Here is a 24,036-nt window from a genome sequence, read left to right on the forward strand (position 1 = left end):
GAGCAGGAGTTTCATAGTTCTGCTTCTCCATCATGTCCCCAAACCGCCCCCAAGCACTGCCCCGGTCTGGTCCATTTTGGCCTGTATAGATTGTGAAGCCTTCTTACATTTGAGGCCATATTTGGAGCCTTATGGCCTAGTTTGAGAAATGCAGTCTAATACCAAGTTTCAGGAGCCTTGTATTTCATAAAATGCAATCATGTCCAATTTACACTTTAAAACTCAAATTTTTCCCCTCATTTTAACAAGATATAGTTGAAAATGTATTCTCCAATTCATTTTTTCCATTCTAGTTCATCATTCTAATTCTTCTGTATTATGAACTCATGCTGTCAGTGCTCCCCTCTGCACTTGGTTTATCTTCATTAGTATTTTTCTTATCGTTTATTTTACTGGTAGATAGTAACTGGTAGGTAATTTATCATACTGGTACAGGCTGGTAGGTTGAACTTTCTCACCACAGTGACACACATATTTTTCGTGTAAAATCTGACATGCATGCATTTATTTTTGGGTAGCAAAATCTAAACAATGAATCTGAGCACTCCACACTGGTAAAATCATGAAAAATGTTAATTTCAAAAATCAGAGGTATAAAGAAGACATGAATACTACATCACTAAACAACTCATGAGCATCACTGATGCAGCCTGGATGGACTAAAGCTCTGGAAATTAATTTCATTGGATAATGTTTTTCTGTGTGATTAAGTTGTTTCAGCTCTTGGATACCCAGAAACCCTGCCATACCAGATGCACCCTGACAAAAATCAAACAGGTTTGAATCAGTTCCAAAGTTGGCAAGATTATGCCACATGACCCTGAACTGGATTAAGTGGTTTTTGAAAGCATATTTTATATAGACCTACCACATAAATAATAGATGTGGCTCATACTTGAATAAGCATTGCATGTTTTTGTTTAGTATGTTTTTTTTCTTTTTCTTTAAAAAAGAGTTTAACTTGAAACAGACAAAGATGTAGTGATAATACTTCAAAAAGGCATTTTCATTATCATAATACTCTAGAGTGCTATTCTCTTCTGTTGTTTTTCAGTTTTTCTGTGGTGCTGATCTGCGCCACCACCACCTGATCAAAGCACCGTGATGTTCCTACATCGATGGATTAAAAGGTCAGAAGTCCACATGACCGTCATCATAAAGTTCTTCCATGTGAACCCTGAATACAATAAGGACTGATTGAGATCATTTATGTTTGGTAGAATGCCGAGAGGGGGCTGGGCAGTCTTGGAACCCCTGCAGATTTTTTTTTTTCTTCAGCCATCTGGAGTTGTTGTTCGTTTCTTCGGTCTCTCTGGCCATCAGACCTTACTTTTATTCCATGTTAATTAGTGTTCCCTAATTCTATTTTCTTATTTATTTTGTCTTTTTTCCCCTTTTTCTTCATTATGTAAAGCACTTTGAGCTACATCATTTGTATGAAAATGTACTATAGAAATAAACTTTGCCGTTATGAAAGGTCTTTAGAACTTAATAGTCTGCAACCAATGAGAACATTTAAACATGAGAAATTGACATTTTTAACTACACTGTGCATTTGTACAAATTTATAAAACGGCCACCATTCTCTGGCTGGATTTTTGATGGTTGCTGCTTGACTGCCACCGTGTTCATTGTTCTGCTGGCCCGCAATCTGGACATTTCACAGACTCTATCAGGAATCCGCTGACAGAGTTGTCTGCAGACCAAGAGTGTGTGTGCCTAAAGTGAACCAGAGACTCTTGCTCCAAAGATTATGTACTGCATTTCTGTGTCTTTCATAGGTGTCCATATTAGAAAGTTAATTGGGCATTATGCCAGGAAAAGCATACATTTTCTTAAGTGCCCATTGCTGCTTTAGGTTTTGGTGGAAAAAAGTGGTTGCAAGATGTGGTATTGAATAAAAGAACTATTGCCCACAGAATATAGTAGTGTACAATGTACAGTACATACATTTAATGATTTACTCTTCTGTAGTGCTTAAATGTTCATTACGTTATACACATTTTTACCTTAAGCAGAGGCCAAAAGGAGACAACATGAGCCAACAAATAAGTCAAGGGCCTCAAACTCCAACAAGTTTCTAAATTAGAAGCCAATTTTTTGTTAATGAAATCCGTTATTTAGTTCTATGGCTTGTTCATGTCCTCCTTCTGCCAGACCTGAGATTTCCAAAACATTTCCCTTTTTACCCCCTTGACAGCACCACCAGAGCAGATCATCATTTTTCAGACCTTCATCTCTATCTCTTTTCAAATATCAGTGGAACCTCGGTTTACGAGTAACTTGGTTTACCAGTGTTTTGCAAGACGAGCAAAAAATTTTAATAAATTTTGACTTGATAAACGAGCGATGTTTTGCAATACGAGTAGTATGGATACACTTTGTCTGCTGAGCGTCATGTGATCACAACTGAGCCGATGGTTCTTCTCTCTCTCCTTATCTCGCGCTCTCTCTCATCTCGCTCGCTCGCCCAGCGCGTCTCTCTCTCTCCCCCTCATCTCGCTCGCTCGCCCAGCACGTGTCTCTCTCTCTCTCTCTCTGGCAATCATCTCCTATTCTCCGTCTGAGTCTGTGTGCCTCACTCATATAGTCAACATCAGTACAAGCGTATACTGTTTACTACAGCATTGCGACTGTGTGTTTGTGCGCGCTGTGAAGTGCGAGTCCCCATCTTGCTCCCCAAAACACGAAGCCGAGTCTCAGTACTTTAACACCAGCTTTATTCAGCTTGAAACAGCAACGGCGCTGTTATTTATTGTAGCTGGATCTTTATAATGTTCCTTGTATGACCCATTGACGACAGGTGCTTATAGCATGTCTGCGATCTTTTTGGATGCGTTTATACGGCGAACTGCTACCGCGCTGGGAGACTGCGATTGCTTTGGGATGCTCGTCCGCGTGTCGTTCCGTTGGGTGGAACCCCACATGAGTTTAGAAACTCACACCAGCCATGATTCTTTTTAAAAGGTAAAGTGCAGGTTAAATTTATATTATGTATTTTACTTTATATTTTGAAGAAGAAAACTGACTAATTTCTGGCATATTCTTTGATCAGTCAAGTATGTTTAAATTACTCTTTAGTACAACTGATTAATCCCTTAAATCCTCTCCAAAACGTTTACATTTTCAAGTTTTTTTTTTTTTTCTTTTCTTTACACTCTCTTCCCAGCATTTGTTCTGTTAATAAGTATATACATTCCCTTCTGCTAATTTAGCACTCTTGGTAAATAACAGCAAATAAAGGACTATAAATAAAGACATTCGGAATCTTAATGTTCTTAATGGGGAAAAAAAAAAAAAAAATAGTAACAAAAATCTAAAATTTTGAATGAAGCAAAATGATTAAAAGGAAAAATGATAAACCATTTTTCTCAAATTTGTGTGTTCCACAATTATTCCATTATTTGTTCAAGTAATCCTTTTCAACTTCTCTTCAGCTCATACCACAGGTTTTTAATGGGGGTTTAGGTCAGAGGACTGGCATGATTATAGCAAAGTGTCGATTATGTGGTTACTGGACCGTTTCTCTGTTGATTGTGAGGTGTGCACTGGATTATAGTTTTGCTGGAAGTCGAGTCACAGCTCAATTAAAGCTTCCGTGAAAAGAGAGTCAGATCATACCTGATAATCATGCATCCTAACAAGTTGTCCAGTGCCTCTGGCAGAAAAAATAAATAAATAAAAAAAAAAGCCCCTCAACATAACAAATGCCCACATTCACACTTCATAGTGGGCTATGAAGAGGTACTTTTCTGCATTCCTCTATGCCAATCCAAACCCTGATATTTGGTGCTAAATAGCTCTATTTGTTTCTCATTTGATTATAGAGTTCAGTCCCATGGAAAATTCCTCCCAGCACCTTTGCATTCACTGGACTCTACAATTCTAAAAAACAACATGAATGTCAATGCGCTGCATGCCATCCATCCTCTGTTCAGTTTGCTTCAATCTAGAAAATGTAGGTCTACTACTACTACAACTGTACTTTAAAATGTTATTTCAGAGAGATGTATTAACTTACACTAGAACTTGGAAGGAACATTTGTTTTATGAAGAGGCATCTAAATGTTTGTTACACAGGACTGAAGGGCTTTTAGGTATGGGTGACTACATTCCTGTGGATGTAAAGGGCTTCTAAGATCAAATGTTATGCACTCAATCTTACAGCAACAAAATTAAATACATCACAGGACTTTTATTAGACACAAATGTAAGCCTGTGCATTATGGTTTATTGAGTAGAGACTGATAGACAACCATTTTTATCCATTTAAAACAATCTTCAACACAAAGTGTGCAAAAAGTGAAGGGGCCTGAATACTTTTTGAATCCAACTACATTTATGATCCTTAGTGTCAAAGTACCAGCAGTGGCAACTAGAAGTCCTGTATGTTACAGTCCAAACCTTCCACCGCTAGACCACAGTGCCCAGACATAAAAATATATTTTCTAAAGGTTAAAATTATTCAAGACTATTTTGTTTAAAAGAAGCACATAAACGCTAGGTTTTATCCACTGTTTAATCATGCAGCTGATCACATTAGAAAAAGGCTACACATCACTGAACACAGGAAATTCTGGAGTGTTTTGGGTTGCTATCAGGAATCTGAAATTTATCCTAGGGCAGCTATCTAGTATGGCCTATTTATCAAAGACAACAAGTAACAGAACTGTAATTATCATTAAAAAGTTGAACTTTTAGTATTGAAAGTAAACAGGTGTACAAGACAGCATAAGGGTACCTGCAGCAACAAAGAAAATGAAAATAGAAACTCAAGAATCTGATCTTGAAAAGTATGTGACTACCAGCACAAACAAGCAAACATTAGAATCACTACATGGGTGGGCAGATTTCTGATAAAAGATTGTTATTGGTTACAAAAACAGTATTAACTCATCTGCCCTATAATCAGATCTGAGTGATACAGCAAAAACACTGCCTTTTAGAAAACAGTAATGACGACAACAGGCCATTCAGCCCAAAAAGCTCATCCATCCTGTTTACCTAGCATGTCCAAAATATTATCGAGTTTTGAAGGTCACTAAAGTCCTGCTCTCCACCATATAACTTTATATTTTATTCCATTTGTCTATGCTTCTTTGCAGGAAGAAAGAAACTAACAATTGTACGAAATCTGCCTTTAACACATTTCTAATCGTCTCCCTGTGCTCTTGTTGTAGAATTTAATTTTAAAGTAAAAAACCTGTATCTACTGTACTAATTTACTAATTTTAAGCACTTCAGTCATATCCACTCTTAACCTCGGTTTGCCTGAACTGAATACATTTGAATCTCTCTTCATAGCACATACCTCTCAGTCCCTAAATCAGCCTAGTCGTTCTCCTCAGGACTTTCTCCTCTCAGTAATATGGAGACCAAAACTGTACACAGTACTCCAGGTGAGGCCTCACTAGTGAATTATAGGACTCAAGCAAAACCTCTCTTGACTTGTACTCCACACATTGGGCTTTGTAACCAAACATCCTATTCATTTTCTTGATTGAATATGTACACCGTCTGGATATAGATGGTGCTAAGCCCACTATGAATGTCGGGTCCTTCTCATAAGGGGTACATTCAGGTTTTAGACCTCCCACTGCGTATTAAAATCCGAGATTTGTATTTCCCAAATGTAACTGTTTACATTTACTTACATTGAATTTCATCAATCACAAATCTGCCCAAGCTTGTTTCCTATCCAAGACCTTCTGTAGCAAGTCTAGATTATCTGACCAAACAACCTAGCTTGATATCATCTGTAAACTTACCCAGCTTGTTGTTTATATTCTTATACACACACACACACACACACACACACACCTAAAGGATTATTAGGAACACCATATTAATACGGTGTTTGACCCCCTTTCGCCTTCAGAACTGCCAAAATTCTACGTGGCATTGATTCAACAAGGTGCTGAAAGCATTCTTTAGAAATGTTGGCCCATATTGATAGGATAGCATCTTGCAGTTGGAGATTTGTGGGATGCACATCCAGGGCACGAAGCTCCCGTTCCACCACATCCCAAAGATGCTCTATTGGGTTGAGATCTGGTGACTGTGGGGGCCATTTTAGTACAGTGAACTCATTGTCATGTTCAAGAAACCAATTTGAAATGATTTGAGCTTTGTGACATGGTGCAAAACCTGCTGGAAGTAGCCATCAGAGGATGGGTACATGGTGGTCATGAAGGGATGGACATGGTCAGAAACAATGCTCAGGTAGCCCTGGGCTCGTGCAAATTGTAGCCTCTTTTTCTTATTTGTAGTGGAGATGAGTGGTACCCGGTGGGGTCTTCTGCTGTTGTAGCCCATCCGCCTCAAGGTTTTGCGTGTTGTGGCTTCACAAATGCTTTGCTGCATACCTCGGTTGTAACGAGTGGTTATTTCAGTCAAAGTTGCTCTTCTATCAGCTTGAATCAGTCGGCCCATTCTCCTCTGACCTCTAGCATCAACAAGGTATTTTCACCCACAGGACTGCCACATACTGGATGTTTTTCCCTTTTCACACCATTCTTTGTAAACCCTAGAAATGGTTGTGCGTGAAAATCCCAGTAACTGAGCAGATTGTGAACTACTCAGACCGGCCCGTCTGGCACCAACAACCATGCCACACTCAAAATTGCTTAAATCACCTTTCTTTCCCATTCTGACATTCAGTTTGGAGTTCAGGAGATTGTCTTGACCAGGACCACACCACTAAATGCATTGAAGCAACTGCCATGTGATTGGTTGATTAGATAATTGCATTAATGAGAAACTGAACAGGTGTTCCTAATAATCCTTTAGGTGAGTGAGAGTGTGTATATATGCATGTATTATCTCTCTCTCTCTCTCTCTCTCTCTCTCTCTCTCTCTCTCTCTCTCTCTCTCTCTCTCTCTCTCTCTCTCTCTCTCTCTCTCTCTCTCTCTCTCTCTCTCTCTCTCTCTCTCTCTCTCTCTCTCTCTCTCTCTCTCTCTCTCTCTCTCTCTCTCTCTCTCTCTCTCTCTCTCTCTCTCTCTCTCTCTCTCTCTCTCTCTCTCTCTCTCTCTCTCTCTCTCTCTCTCTCTCTCTCTCTCTCTATATCTATATCTATATAAATAAAATCTAGCATGAAGGACAATGAAAATGTTTTTACAAACTCAAAATGTAGTAGATTTTAAATTTTCTGTTTTTTTTTTGTTTTTTTTTTTTAACTTTCTAAAAATACTTTTATGACAGACTTATTATGGAAAAATAATCAATCCAGTTCAGACTGACCTTCACTTCAGGGTGGTCGGGTGCTACACCAAAACGTACAAGGCCAAAGGGTACAGGAAGTTTCTCAAAGATGTCCACATGGATGCCTTTGTGACTCTGTGCAAGTTCACAAAAAGAGAAATCATCTGTCAGACTGGGTTAAAGAACAACAAAAAATCAGTTACAAAACTTCATAAAGTGGAATTTCCCATAGGTCAATGCTTATGTGCACACTTGAAAATTCTTAAATTTCAGAATGATTATGCACACAAAAAAATTCTTAGGTAAATTATATTTTTAAAATACCTTAAAGTCTCACATGATATGCATCAAACATACAAACCTTGGATGTGTATGTCAGAGTTCACTGCCCTGTAGTTAAATCTGTGCTGAACCAGTGGGAATACTAAACACCATAAATAGCTAGCTAGACCAATATGTTCTTCATTAATGTTCCCAAAGCAAAATACGAGGGCCATTTAACCACTTTTGCAGCATCCGCTACATGCAAGGAGAGCCTTCTACCTTGACACCAAATATTGCAGACAAGGCTAAAAGTGTATGCCTATGGGGTTAAAATCAGGCAATCTTGTTTGGTCACTTACATGCTGGGACATTTTGCCCTGTGCCATTTGCAAAACACAATACCCATGATTGGGTCATACATTGTACACTCAGTTTTGGATGAGCCTTGTTTCAGTGTTAAAATATGAATATAGAGATGCCTGGCCGATTACAAATCAAGTTTGTTGTACAATGCTAAACTTTAGATGAGTAAAAATGAATGCAGTGCAAAATGTCTAAATGGTGATGTCACATTACACAACAACTGGAGGTAATGTCTTCATGACTCCAGATGCTCTCTCATCAGTCAAGTAACTGTATGTCATATTGCATCAGCAGAAAACCAGGCACATCAAAATTAGAGGACTAGTTGACTTTTCAACACAGCTTCACATTTTAAAGGATACGTGCCTGCCCTTTTTTCAGAGAGTCAATAGCATGCTGTCTGACGGAGCCAGTGCATGTGTGAAGGCTTTACAGGTACGGGGTACTGAACCACAATCTTTGCTCTTTTCTTCTTTTTCTCCTCATTCTGTCATGGTACATTAAAAATCTTCATTTAAATTTTGTGGTCTGGTCAGGTTCAAAACACCGCTTTCCTTATTCCTAATTACTGCATTCTACCTATTGTGCTTTCAGATGAGCACTCATTGTTTTTACAGCACACTCTCACACACACACACACACACACACACACACACACACACACCCCACCACGACTTAAGACGAAACCAAACCAGCTCGATTTAGGAGGAGTTGCAGACTGGTTGGACTAAGCCACCAAGTATGTCAAACTACATGTCTGGGTTTCACAGGAGCACACAACTGCCTCAGATTTTTAACGATTACTTTAATGAAATCTGCGACTCAAAGCAATTTAATATGACATGCCCATAACACTCCATATTAGACTAGATCTGTATATTTCTCCTCTCTCTCCATCTGTGTGCAGACTTGAAACATGAACAGAAATGTACAATTAGCATTAATTCATGCAGTTTTGCAATAAAGAGCACAGAATCAGTCCACTGTGAATTAGGGTCTCATAACAATAAAACAAATTATTGTAACACAGGCTTGGTAAACTTAATCCTAAGTGGAGTGGATAGCCCCGGTGACATAGTATGTGTCTTTAAAACTATCAAACACATTGATAAAACTGATCACAGTGAATTAGTTTATCACATACTTAAGGGCATTCAATAAAATTTAAGGAGAACTGCATTTAAAACACAGAAAGCAAGAAACATTCCTTCACACAATGCGTTGTAATACAGAGCAAACTATACAGCTATGGAGATGTGGAAATCATGACATTTTTTAAAAAGTGTTAGCTATTAGTTAACCAAAGCAACTGAATGAACTGAATGATCATGACTTGCAACCTTATTTCCAAGCTCCATACAGACTATGAACACTGGTAATTAAAAGGTTGCTAGGGCTGTGAGGCAGCAGCATTAAAAAAAGTATCTCCTTTCTGTGTGTATAGAAATATTTTGAAAAATGGCCAAGAAAGGATGTTTCCAAAAAAGACCTGATACACATATGTTTATATACACACTCATATACACTGTTTATGACCACCGAACACAAGTCAAAGGCTAAAGACTACTTGAAACAATTACGTCCCTATAAATACATCACAGTAAAAAGGCAGCTGAATCAGGACTGAAACCACCAGCCTGGGGAAACAATTAACAAATAATAAAAGTACTCAACTATGCAGTTCACGTTGGGGAGAAAATACAGATTTAACCCAAGGATTTTTGTGGCCATATCACATGCTGATGGAGAACAACAAATGCAAATGACTAGCTAACAAACAGCTAAATAATCTCCCAAGCATACCATGCCCCCAAACCCGCCAGGCTTGCTTCTCACTTTAGAACACCACTAGGTTTTTTGTCTTAAAAATGCACAGGTTGTTAAAAAAAAAGAAAAGGTTAAATGAACAGTCAGACTACACATTAAAGAGCAAAGCCACCTCCCTACAATGTCTTTACACTTGTATGTGGTTGTACTGGGTGGTAGTTCAAATTTAAAAATGGCATTACCACATTTCTTCTCTCACTGCAATATTCTTATGAACCTGTACAGCGAATTGATTGTTTAATCTAGTCAGTGGAAAGGGGAAATGAAATGTTAATATATATGAAAAATATTATGCAGTTTGTTTTACTTACTGAAACTGAAGTTATTTTTGCACATTTTTGCTCCATACACGTACACACATACACAGGTCTTTCATTTATATATTAAATAACTGCTGAGAAATCTACTCACCTTCATCTCTGTCACAACAGATAATCTTCAGTTTATGCAGGCTGCTTTCTTTTTTAGCCAATGCTTCCTGTTGGCATACTACAAGAATGCCCGAATAGGTAAATATTAAATTAATAAGGCTACTACCTAACTAAAGTACATGTGAGTTTGTATCCCTAGGAATGAAAAAGAAGAATTTTGGGGGCCAAAAGGTCAGCAATTCAAGCTTAGAATACTGGGTGAGCAAAATGCATACCATTTTCCAAGAAGGTGGCACCAAGAAGGCAGATACAGCAGCCACAATTTCTAAATAAGGAATTATCAGAAATTATGGGGCTCTTGCCAAGTTCACTTTCTCTTTCATCAACTCCTGGTATGCTGTTAAGTATCCAGTTTCCCATGCATTTTCTTTGGAAACACAAGAGACCACCTATTAAATGGTCCATAACAGAATGGATGGGTCTGTCTCTCTCCCCAGTTCTTAATTAACACCATCCAAACTCTTTCATGGTTTTCTCTGAAGCAAAACACATTATCACATTGCTCAGCTTCATTAACATTTTTTCTAATTACAAGTGCCTATCTTCTATTGTTGGCTCCACCATCTCTTATGCCCTAGAGACAAGCTTGGGGAAAAAAAAAAGTAAAAAAAATAAAAAATTTTGATAGGCCCACTGCCGAGACAGTAATTAATTCAACACTCCTTCATTCTGGAAACCTGTACTAATTATTAGAGGCCAGCCTGTCTCCTTCTCCTCCCATTGAAATCAGTTTGACATTTCCAAAGAGATATAAATGTGTCCAGGCTTCAAGTGAAGTGCTTCTCTCACTTCGGGTTGGGCATCCAACTCCTTTCACCTTTTCTATTTTGGTCTCTGCTCAGAGAATGTAGAGTCAGCTCTTCTATACTCTTTCACTTCATCACTTGTTCTGGGTTGCAGAGGGGCCTTAAAGAAACCATGACTCTGATGAGCCAGACAGTGATGTTCCACATGCATATAAACAAACTAGAGAAGACAGTGAAAAGGCTCAAATGAAAAGTTAATTTGGAGAAAAGATTGGCCAGGTCTTTTTTGTAGCTTCTAAACAGGGATGGGCTTTACTGCTAAAGTCTTTAGTTCCCAAAGTTTTGACATGGACAATGCAGCTGTAACATCCTAAATTTAAAAAAAAAACAAAAAAAAACCCCACATACCACTAACTACCACAGTTTAAAATTCAGCTTATTGCTTGAGGTCACCTGCATTCTGGATCAAACCTGATCCTATGTAATACAATGTCAAGCTCATTTAATTAAATACATCTTTTGTATAATGCCCCGAGTAATAGAAATGTTGCTAAACACGTTACACTACTAATCAGGCTGTTAATTAAAAATAGCAGATTGTGTGAATAAGTTTTGAAAAAAAAAAAAACAAAACCCACCACCACAGGGCTGAGGGAATTAAACACCATGAAGAAATCTGTGCAAGTTCAAGGATGTGATGGCTACCTTTATTCTATACACCATTTAACCGATGTTGGTTAAAAATGTATATAAAATTGTCATAATGCATACTATCTAGAGCAGAGTTCACATTAAAACCTTTAAAACATCAAGTTATATTCCAAGACTATAGTTCACGTCCGTGAGTGTGCATCGACTGTATAAAACATTGTGCCAACTAAACTTATGACAAAAAGATCAGAAATACCTTGAGAGGAAATTTCCTAACCCCAGTATTATCTGGCTACCTCAGGGTTTGGAATGGCATAACCAACAGCAAGATAAGAGCTCAGGTGAATATAAAAAGAGCAAATGAATTGACTATTCAGAGGTAGCATTCTTCTAGGTCTGATTATAGTATCTTTTAAGTACAGGGGCTTGTCAAAATACAATGTAAATAACTTGGATTAGTCGAGATTAACTTTCAAAAACCCTACATGAAAAAAAAAATAAAAATAACTTGTTCTTTTATTAACAGTTGAGTACTTGTCATTTGCTATCCCTGCAAAAGTTTGCACTTTGAAAAAAATTGAAGAGCACAGAAACTATAAAACACGAGAGAGAGAGAGAGAGAGAGAGAGAGAGAGAGAGAGAGAGAGAGAGAGTTTTTTTTTTTTTTTTTAAACAAAAAAAACACACCACATTAATTTGCTCCACAAGCAAAAATTGTCAGTTAGCAGCCTGATAGAAAGGACACTGAAACAGATGCTCCAGAAAATATCATTTGGGGGTTGGGGAAGTTTAAAGGATTCACTGAAAACCAAAACCCACAGCTAATGGGTCCAAACAATGAGGGGTATGCATAAAATCCAATATGCCAGACAGAACTGTGTCTCTGAAGTGTAGGCACTCACCAGATTTCTTGGCTACTCTTACTCTGTCTCGCTCATGAGTGAGAAAAATCAAGATGTGATCTGTCCATACTTTTACTCCTCCTCAGCCTCCATCACACAATGCAATGACAGAAGCAGCAAAGTGTGCTTCTCCCACACTACATTTTTGAGATCCTCCTCCCTTAGCTAAAAAGTTAGCTCTACTTGCATACAGGTTTGTAGCGGACTGAAATATTGGTTTGTTTCTTCTCCTCCATTGCCAATTGGCCATTGTTCAATGATAACTTTAATGGATAGAAAGTTAAGTTTCATATTTTACTGTGAGTTTAAACAAACTGTATATGCATTTTGTGATTAGTAAACAGTTTACTTTACCTGGAAAGTTCTTCCAACCCTCTGAGCCTGCACACAGTTAAGTCCACGATGCAAAATAAAGTGAACTGAAATTATTCACATAGTGTCAGAGAATGATGGGTTGCATGTCGATTAGCACATGCAAGCAAGACTTTCACTGTCCATGTGGCAACAGTGTCCATATTAAGGCCCACTACACAGTGAGAAGAGGAGAGATGTGCACCTCCTGCACTCTTGTATGTATTGTATCAAATCATGTGTAGATCTCACTGTTAAACTGCAGTATTCTGGCTAAGACTTATAAATGAGAGAATGTCTACCACTTGTGTGGCCCTTGTGAGAAGCCAGAGTCACATTTCACAATACCCAAAAACTAGGAATGTGAATGAGGTTCTATAGTCCAGGGGTTCCCAAACTTTTAGACGTCAAGTACCACCTGAGGTTAAGTGAGTTGTGTTGCGTACCACCCGCACCTTGTTGAAAGGGAGGGAAAGCCATAAAGGGGGGGTTCTGAAATAAAAGTTAAAGAATTGGAAGAAATTATGCATAAAATTAATGAAAAAAATTTGCGCATGTACATAAATTGATAAATTCCGCAGCAAAACTAAACCCTGCCTTTGGCCTGTATGTGACGCAGTTACCGAAGATGAAATGGTATCGGCTTTGTGCTTACATCTAGTGACTATGATGCGATACAGCGGCAGTGCACGTATAACAGATGCGAGTGGTTATTGTGAGGCAGAGTTACCGAAGACTAAATAGTGTCGGCGTTGTGCTTTCATCTAGTGACCAAAAGCTCAAACGGTGAAGTAGAAGTTGACTTTCGTGAAACGGAATTATGGTAGCATTAAATGAACTAAATACTGATTCGAATAATAGGTTTTATTTATTCAGATGACGAAATTTCACACCACACTAAATTTGGGAATCCACGTATTATTGTATTTAAACAGTTTCATTGGTTTTTGCTCACAACAGGCTTGTCAAAGGGTTTTGCACAGATAAATTAAATTTCAGGGACCGCGACACTATATTTTACAGGGTTCTTCAGCTTACAAGTAGGAAGGGTATTGAAAAATAAAATTTGACTTGAAACTAAAGCGGTTAAATTCTCACCATTAGAGCTTGGCTTTCTTTTACACTTAAACTTGACTTCTGTTCAAGAATTTTAAAATTAACTGAAATGTATTCTGACTCTCCCCTGTGCATGTTACACTCTCACTGTTAAAGGGTAATAAATGGATGTGGAGAGTGTAAACAATGAAGCTACAGAAAAGCTTCTGAATTACTACCACTCGTTTCAGCAGATTTGACAAACTGCCAATAACTTTATTAAAGAAATAGAAATGAACAGCAGAAAAACTCTCATTATCAAAGAGTTAGTTTGAAATTCCCAGAACAAGTTATAATCACAAATTTCATCTTAAACCAAGATTAACAAACTTTGTATACACACATACATAAAAACAAACACCACACACACATATCCCACTATGGACTAAGAATGGTAGTTTATCCATGCAACAAAACTTAGTACTGCAATTACTTGCGTTGGCTTATTCTCAGAAGAGTACCCAAGAATCTTTATTACTAATTATTTATTTTGGTCCTGCATTCAATAGAAGTCATCTGTCAACTCACTTTCAACAAATGTTGTGCCGTGTAAAACCCTGCTGGTCCACTGCCCACAATGCAGACTTGCACAGAAGGAGAGGTCTGGGAGCTGAAGTGCTGAACTAAGGAAGAGAAAAAAAGAAAAAAATCAGCCAGGGGAGATAAATTGTGCAGAAATTAATATATGCATCATATCTAAAAAGTTTTCAGGAAACAGTATTCCAAAAGTAGGTCAGATATCTAAGACGTTATAGGAAAGTAGGGTGAAGCAGAATGTATACGTGATGAGAGAGAGAATGGATATTTGTACACAAGAGTGATGGGAATGGAAGTACAGGGGAAGAGAAAGTGTGGGAGGTGACGCAGAGGGGGATAGCTAGTGTAAAGGAAGACTTGAAGGACAAGGGTTTAACTGGGGAGGTGGTGTAACAGTCCTCAGACTGATGTTACTCAATTATGTTGACCTTTTCTGCAAGTAACTTTGGATAAAATCATCTCAGCAAACAAATGTAAAGTGTAGGATGGGGCTGTAGGGAGATTACTGGTCAAACAATCACTCCTATATAGAAGTGGGAAAAAGATTAAAATCAGGAAGTGTCTTACCAGTCCTTACCAGGTCCCGATGTCAAACAAATAATGCAGGCCATTCCCCCACTATGGGTGTTTAAAAATAAATAAATAGTATACTTTCCAACAAACAATACCAGATTCCATCCCATACACGTTTTCCCCAAGTTGCCATTGTAAAAATGTATAAGCAGCTTTGCAAACGGGTGCTGGAAGTGTGGAAAGATGTAATTTTTTCACATGCACAACCGATCTTTGGTCAAGTAGGACAACAGAGCCCAACATAAGCCTGACAATCCCCCAAAGAACACAGTGGGGAAAAATATAGCTATGGGATTACAGGAGGCTTCAGCTAGCTGGTGTTTATACAAAGATTGGCTAGTGTGTTTAACTGCTGGCAATGCGAAAAATATGATCAAAACTACTGAAGTAAATGACTGACCCAGATTTCACTGTTTTGGACACTGACTTCACCTTGCAGTCATCCATCCATCATCCAACCCGCTATATCCTAACTACAGGGTCACAGGGGTCTGCTGGAGCCAATCCCAGCCAACACAGGGTGCAAGGCAGGAAAAACCCTGGGCAGGGCGCCAGCCCACCACCGGACACACACACACACGAGGGACAATTTAGAATCGCCAATGTATCTAACCTGCATGTCTTGGACTGTGGGAGGAAACTGGAGCAAACCCACGCAGACACAGGGAGAACATTCAAACGCCACGAAGGGAGGACCCGGGAAGTGAACCAGAGTCTCCTAACTGTAAAGCAGCTGTGCTACCCACTGCATCACCATGGAGTGTTTATTTTATTTCAGAAATTTAACTGGCTGGTAACAGAGGACTGCAGAGTTAAAACGTTTGCCATTCTGTAATGCCTTGCTCTGCTTACATTTACTGTGCTTGGCTTGCACTTTTAGGGCGATTTAACACAAGTGCTGTGTATTCATCTAGTTAAAATGTTTCAAGTGTACTGGCAAACAGACCAGAGTGCTAGCAAAATGGATTCCTGATGCGAGATAAAACAAAGGCAATAGTCACGCAAGTTTTTTTTTTTTTTTGCCTCAATTTCGTGAAGTGCACAACTACCTGTTATGTGATGTCGTGGGTAATTGCACCCCAAGGCCAAGATTAACGTTTGCCGCAATCTGATTTGACAGCTTTATTTAAAAAGGAGTGTTATTGGCACAGTATAACTTCCAGAATTTGTTTTGTAAATATTTTGCAGCATGTATTGCTTTTTGCATAAAACATGTACTTTTTTTGCATTGACTGCAATTATTGGTTTTCAATAAACATACAACAATCTCAATTCATCGTCTGTATTGGCAGCATGTACAATTGGCGATACTGCACAGTGCCCAACCATAACCCGTTTTATCACATTCTCATGTTTAATCGCTCATTGCAGTTATTCCCAATAGCGTGCAGCTTTAGGCAACCGCATTAGAAACACCGCTGTTGCACGACCCCTGAAAAATGTCAATTTAAATACAATAACACAACATTCTCAAACCTACTTCAAAAAATAAAATTCAGGTTGGTGCAACCCTGGCGGTCAGTCCATCACACCAGTCCAATTTACAGACACCAGTCAGTCAACCGGTTCATTTTTAGGAACATGGAGGGAAAATAGTATTAAATGTTGCAAAACATGAAAGAGAAAAATGAGAAAAAATAATTTTTCTCTTTAAAAAAAAAAAAAAAGCACAAAACTCAGGATTGCAAAGCAAATCACATACAAATACGCGGACAAGAACTGAAGGTTTCATAAATGTCAAACAACAGCAGCAAAGTTTCACATTTCTCTAGGGATAATGAGTAAGCACTTCAACTCCCTGCTCCCGCAATCCTGTTAACACTGCGATAACATTTTTTTGGTAAAGAGCTTTGTACAGATGCATACCATGAAAGGCACTTTACAATAAAAAGGACTGACTTAACATTTCTGACAATTCATTGAATTATGCCCTAACAATTTATAAACTGCCAATATTTCCAAAATATTAAACTGGTGTACTGTGCAGGTAAACAATATTCATGTTACTAATCACTGCTCCAGAAGTTTGGTCACTGGAGTTTGTAAATGTCACCCTCAGCCCCAGCCATGAGTTTCCGCTTTCATCCCAGATATAAATTCATATTATACTACAACTCTGAATTGCCCTTGCCATCATGGACTAGTGACATTCTACACCACCAAACTGGTACATAATCCTAATACTACTAAACTAGGCTCTGGCCACCCACAGCAATAAGAATAAGCTTTTGGACCAATGTGCTCTGGCCAGATGAGACAATTCAGTATGGCAGACAGCTGTCGCCTATCCCAGCAGTACTGAACACGAGTCAGGCAGCACCTCAAGACAACACAACAGTCCAGTCCAGTGCAGGTCTGTTTAGGGATGTGCAACAAAATCCAGAATGCACAGTGGGGTGAGCCACCTAGACCTTAGGAGAAAAGCAACACCTCCCTCCACCGACCAAGCACTCTGTCTCTCCATAACAGATGTGAGGAGGACTCTATCCAGAGTCAATCCACGGAAGGCTGCAGGACCTGACAACATACCTGGTCTTGTGCTCAAAGAATGTGCAAGTCAACTGGCTGGTGTCCTCACAGACATCTTCAACACATCTCTGAGCCAGTCGTCAGTCCCAACATGCTTCAAGTCGACCACCATCATACCAGTGTCAAAGAAGTCATCAGTGACATGCCTGAATGACTACCGACCAGTTGCACTCACACCAATCATAATGAAGTGTTTCGAAAGGTTAGTCATGTCACACATAAAGACTAATCTCCCTGCCTCCCTTGACCCTCATCGGTTTGCATACCCGCTCAAACAGGTCAACTGAGGATGCCATATTCTCTGCCCTTCACCTCTCCCTGACACATCTGGATAAAAAAAGACACATTCATAGACTTTAGCTCTGCCTTCAACACAATCATCCCTCCAAAGCTGGTCGTAAAACTGAGCAGGTTGGGCCTAAACACCACCCTCTGCAATTGGATCCTGGACTTCTTGACAGAGAGGCCCCAGTCAGTTCGGATTGGCCACAACACTTCCAGCATCATCACACTGAGCACTGGAGCACCGCAGGGCTGTGTGCTTAGTCCACTGCTCTTCATCCTGCTGACTCACGACTGCACAGCCACACACAACACCAATCACATCATCAAGTTTGCGGATGATACAACAGTGCTGGGACTGATAAGCATGGATGATGAAAGAGCATACAGAGATGAGGTGAAATGGCTGTCCACATGGTGTGAAGACAACAATCTCTCAATGTCGACAAGACAAAAGAGATAATCGTGGACTTCAGAAAATCACGTCCCGCTCAGCATCAACGGTTTAGATGTGGAGATTGTTAGGAGTACCAAGTTCCTCGGTGTGCACTTAACTGAGGAACTTACGTGGACACATAACACCTCATCACTAATCAAGAAAGCCCAGCAGAGACTACACTTCCTGAGGCGGCTGAAGCAAGCACGTCTCCCCCCTTCCATCATCACCATGTTCTACAGAGGCACCGTAGAGAGTGTGCTGACCAGCTGCATCACTGTCTGGTACGGCAACTGCAACATATCCGACCGCAGGCGCCTGCAAAGGATAGTGAAGACAGCAGTGAACATTATTGGGGTGCCTCTTCCTTCACTACAGGACATATTTTACAAACGCAGTGTCCGCATTGTGCAGGACCCCTTACACCCCTCACATGGACTTTTCACACTTCTGCCATCCAAGAGAAGATACTGCAGCATCAGAGTCAGATCTGCCAGGCTGCAGGAGAGTTTTACCCCCAAGCGGTTAGACTCCTTAACACCAGGCTGCCCACTGAGACCTTCCACACGGCCTCAACCACCACTAAAAACAGAACTTTTATACATGAAAACCACTATCCTGCAAAGATGAGTGTGCATGTAGAAAAGAACTGAAAATCTCATACTGACCTCTAAGGATTTTGACACTCTTGATATCCTTCTGCTGTGAAACATTCTGACCTGTCATTGTTTACACACGTCTTAAACAACTAATAACATACACTGATAATTTCTGTATTATCTATATTTAATTTATTATATTACATATCTTACACATCAATATTGCTGCTACTTGTTTGTCCTATCTTTGCACAATGTCTTGTCTTGTTTGCGTTTTAATTTTAAATTTTTATTCTATTTTTAATTTACTATTTGTACATCATGTTGTTACACTGTGGACCCTGAGCTTCGCAATTTCGTCTGTCTGTATACTTGTATATGGTTGAGATGACAATAAAGTTCACTTTGACTTTGAACAAGGAGACTCTGCTAAAAGTGTGCCAAACAGAGGGCTCTACCCACTTTAGTTAATTTGAGAAGCAGAAGTGCTAACCGCTGAACCACTATTAACACATCAACAATTTTAAACTAAATTCATGCGGCAAGTATGAACAAGGGTTACGCCAGGTAATGGGCACGTTTATTGCACCACCATACGAGTACTGAGCGATCTTTTGGTTAAAATCCCCCATCCCCACCCTGACTGCACTCTCTTTACCGGCATGCCAGTTTGTTTGAAATGCGATCTGTAAAAGGGCTTCTGATGCGTAGTACGTGCATAGACGTGTATAGAAAATCGCTATCATTATGGACTTTGATTTTAACTTATAGGCGCCATCGCCCTACAATCCTGAAATGTTTGATTTGGCGCTGTATACGTGCAGCCGTCCCCGAATCTGCCCACCACCCCAAGACACCTACATCGGCCAAACGCCAAGAGTAACCCCCGGACTTCGAGAATTAGCAAAACCGTAAGGTGAAATGAACCAACGTCAAAACGCTGCCAGCCTACCCCGCCATTCATTGGACTTCACGATTTTCGGGCGACTTCTTTAAAAAGTTACTTGCCATGCTTGTTGGTTTTTGCCAAGCCGCTCACACGTAAGTGGTTGAGGAAGCGCAGAGTCCATCGTGAGCAGTAGGCGGACATGCCGAACCCCGGCGCGGAGAGAAGTCTTGACCTGGTGGGAATGAACACGTCAAGAGCAGACGCCGGCTCTTCGCCTTTCGGTTTCAAAACTCCTACCGGACCGGAGCTCAGTGGCAGGCAACTTGCAAGAGTGTTATATGTGTGTGCAGCCTGTTTAATCGAAAGACTGACGAGCCAGGTCAGAACTTAACAAACAGACGCCGAGAGTCCGTGAAAGTCCTTAAAAGTTCGCTTCCCGCTCTGCAGACCGGCGGCGAGTGCTTTGCTCGGTGGGACAGCGTGTCTTTACGAAGCAACATCAAAGTTCCCTGTCATTGTCAGCAACTCGAACCATGACCCGTGCTTTGTGTGGAATCCGCATTTCATGCGAAGCTGACCCATGGTCTTATTTATGTAAGGAAAGGATCAAGGACGGTAATAGGAATCACGTGAAAAGATAACCGTTGCATGTGTCCTTCATGTAAATATGTCCGTGTTGATGGCCTTGACCTTCTTCGAAAGTTCCACTGCGAAATCGCTCCGCCGACAAGGAGAGTCGGCCGTCAGTTTGAATGACGTGCGCTGCGTTTTTGAAGAATAGAGGAGAGTATTGTGCAAAAAAAAAAAAAAAAGACGGATTAAAAGTGAAGGTTTACCGAACTGAAAAAAGCTAACAATAATGCTGCTTTCATGAACGAGATACAGTCTGTGAATACTTTCAGTCAATCCACTTGGTATGTTAATATTATAAATTAAGGTATGCTGTGGCAGTAAAGTATGCTCCAGCTATCCACTTCCAAAACTTGCTTATCCAGAGCAGGGCCAATCAATTAACTTTATTTAAAGTACAGAATCAGCATACAGTATACTGTAGTCCCAATACATTGTACACATAGGAAGAGCACATGAGACAAGATATAAAGAAAGCAAATAAAAGTAGAAATTAAAATAAAACTGCAAGATCAATGTTGAAGGAATAATAAATAGCAACATTTAAATAAAACAACATCCATCCATTTTCCAACCCGCTGAATCTGAACACAGAGGTCTGCTGGAGCCAATCCCAGCCAACACAGGGCACAAGGCAAGAACCAATCCCAGGCAGGGTGCCAATCCACCGCAGGACACACACAAACAGGCCAGTTTAGAATCGCCAATCCACCTAACCTGCATGTCTTTGGAAGGAAACCAACACAGACACAGGGAGAACATGCAAGCTCCACGCAGGGAAGCGAACCCGGGTCTCCTAAGTGCGAGGCAGCAGCGCTACCACTGCGCCACCGTGCCGCCCATAAAACAACATTAAAACACCAAATCACGTTTTTAAAAAAAAAAAATATTAGAACAATTCCTGGAGCCTATCCCAGCAAGCATGAGGAACAATCCCTAGATGGGACACCAGCCTGTCACAGGGTCAACACACACATTAGCCTCTCCGGCCCACCTAACATGCATGTCTTTGGACTGTGGGAAGAAATCCAGAGCACTCGGAGGAAACCTTCGCAGTCACAGGAAGAATATGTAAACTCCACACGGGCAGCACCAGCTACTTGAACCCTGGTCTCTTTGTTGCACTACAGCACCCAACTAAAAAGTCAGTTAGTCATTTTTTAGGCTATCCATTACTGTGTTGTTAAGTGCTTCCCAGGAAATGACAGTGAAAAAGATCAGTTTAGTCTCATGATGTGTCCCTTCTCGACTTGGGGTTTTACTTCTGGGCCTTCGTTTTGTGTCCCTTACTGCGTTCTTTTTTTTTGTTTAATCTCCCTTTTCACCGCCTTCATGTTTCTCAGCTGAAATCAGTCTAGCTCTGCCATAGCGTCTGTCAGGTATTTTTATCAGTCTACACCCAAGAAATTTTAACAAATTAGGTTTTATTATTTCATACGCCCTTCAGACATTTCGGAAAGTCGAGGCGTGATTGCGTTTTCTACAGACATGATGTCTGCAGAACCCTATCTATCACGATAAAGTTCTCACTACTGGGGGGCATCCCATCACATGTCTGTGCTCGTCTGTTTTGGGTGTTCATCTTTTTAGGGAGTCAGGGTTTCTTTAACTCTGCAATCTTTCCTCTACCTTCCTGCACTTTTTTTTTCTTTTTCCTACAGTTCAGGTCAGTCCTCCAAACATGCAGCATCTCTCTATCTATTCCCCCATCTTATCTCATCTCATTCTTTTTTCAATTTTGTTTCAACAACCAGCTCTAAACTAAAACCTGTCACAGTGCTGTACCCGCATCTTTGAGATTCCAGTAAAAAGCCTCTCGCTATTTCAGTTAGGTGGGATTCAGATCTGCACTTCTCTTCTGCCTTGAACTGGGATTCAATCTTTGAAGAAGTCCAAAACTGCTCCAACAATCAGAATGGCGAGTTTATTTAATATAAAATTGTCCATTGGATTTGCACAACTCCTTTAAAGTGATTGTTTAGTGTGTTTAGCTCCTGACCCAGTTTGTAATTTACGCTCTCTTAAAGTTCCTGATTCCTTTTTTTTGATATGTTTTGGTGCTGCCCTCCTGCCTCATCTTTGTGGACCTCCTTTTTCACCTCTCTTTCGTTCATTTTGGAGGTCTTTATTCCTTGTTCTCTGCTTCTTGATTTTTCATTGTACTCCTTTTCATCATCTAATAAGAAATTGACGTCAGTGATCTCTTCATCTGCTAAGATCCTTCTTGCACCTTTCTGGAAAAAGCAAGACCAATGCCGAATACATTCCTGGAGGAACTTATTTGTTTTAGAACTTTCAGCTGCACGTATTCATTTCTCTTCTCCATCCACAGTATCATCTTTAGAAAAAATTAAAAGTCACTTATGTTGTTGTAATTGTGAGGTGTAGGAATTGCTGCCGGTACTTTTTAACTTTTCTTTTCAGCCATCTCCCGATTTTTAGAGGTTGGCGCCGGTGAGATGAGGACTTTATTCTCTTTTTGAGGTTGCACTTTTCCTATCCCGCTGTTCCCCTTTTTCTTTCTTTAAAAATAATAATAATAAAACATTTCTCTCTATTATAAAAGGAAATCCTAAGAGATAATTTCAACTCCCACGAGAGAGAATTCCTCTCAAACATTTACAGCCATGCTCACGGTCCAATCACTTCTCTTTCGTGTGAATGCTATTGTCAGACACAGTTCCTGCACTCTCAGCTCCAAGCAGGGACAGAAATAAAAGACAAAGAGTAGAAGACAAAGTAGAACATTGTAAAGAAGTTCAAAAACGTTGGCACGATACACATGCAGAGCAGGTTAGAAAGTACTAAAATTCGAAAGTCTCAAAAAACTGATAGTAAAGATTGCATTAGCGCTAACAAATGGAAATTATTACTCGGTGAAATAACGGAACAGCGAAAAGAGATTGAATATATGGACATAGGTGATATGACAGAAGTATGTAGTTATTGTTCGGCTTTAAACTTTAAGTGTGAGACTTGTAGATCATCTAATTTGTGTTACCATCAGGGAAAAGTAGTGTTTCTTTCCAATGAAGAGGCCTATCTGCGAGAATTAAAAGATTTGTTGTTTGGTGAAAGTGAAATCGCAAGCAGCAGAGGTGTGAAGTGGTTGGCGCGTAGCTCAGGCATGGAGGTTGGCAAGCGAAGCGAGCAGTTTAACAAAAAAAAAAAAAAAATAAAGGCTATTCTTATTAAAAGAGAACTTCTAAATATGAGCTCAGTGTGCTCAAAAGAAACTGACAATACACAATGTAACATGTAAGCCCTGTCTTCCAAAAAAGGTCCATATTTGACTCATCAGCCTCAAGAACATCATCCCAAAATTTCTGGGGGTAATCAAAGTGTTTTTGGCAAATGATAGATGAATCTTTGTGTTCCTCTACTTTGTTTTTTGCTTTGCAATTCTCCCATGGACACCATTTCTACCCGGTGTCTTTCAAACGATGGAATCATTAAATGAGCTGAGAGAGGCCTGCAGTTCCTTAGATGTTCTCCTGGGCTCTTCTGTGACTTCCCAGATGAGTTTTCAATGTGCTTGTGAAGTAATGTTGCTAGTGTCACACACGTGTGCTTAGCAGGCAGCCAACAAGCCCTAAGGTGAGTGATACTACAAAGGATAAAGGGCTGATTGAATGTATTAATGCCTCTCTCTCTCCATCAACAGAACCAAGAAGACAAACAGTAGCTCACCGTCAATACTTCCGGTCACTCAAAATGACTACCACTCAAC

The 24,036-nt window shown here is 39.9% G+C and overlaps 1 protein-coding gene across 2 annotated transcripts in view; it reads right to left on the reverse strand.

Annotated features, from left to right (window-relative positions):
• The window catches only part of fdxr (ferredoxin reductase), a 60,211-nt gene extending 39,862 nt beyond the window's left edge, over nucleotides 1–20,349 (reverse strand). Inside the window, exons 1-3 of one of the 2 annotated variants that reach the window (XM_039740604.1) lie at nucleotides 19,796–20,349; nucleotides 14,360–14,454; nucleotides 7,241–7,336 (exon numbers count right to left, since the gene is read on the reverse strand). In XM_039740604.1, the coding sequence (XP_039596538.1) occupies nucleotides 7,241–7,336; nucleotides 14,360–14,454; nucleotides 19,796–19,877 (273 nt within the window). In that variant the 5' untranslated portion in view covers nucleotides 19,878–20,349. Of the gene's footprint in view, nucleotides 1–7,240; nucleotides 7,337–14,359; nucleotides 14,455–19,795 lie in introns of those variants that run through there. The other variant, XM_039740605.1, reaches the window with a different exon arrangement.
• Between the last annotated feature and the right edge of the window lie 3,687 nt (nucleotides 20,350–24,036).

This window comes from Polypterus senegalus, chromosome 17 (genome assembly GCF_016835505.1).
Source record: "Polypterus senegalus isolate Bchr_013 chromosome 17, ASM1683550v1, whole genome shotgun sequence".
NCBI classification, from domain to species: domain Eukaryota; kingdom Metazoa; phylum Chordata; class Cladistia; order Polypteriformes; family Polypteridae; genus Polypterus; species Polypterus senegalus.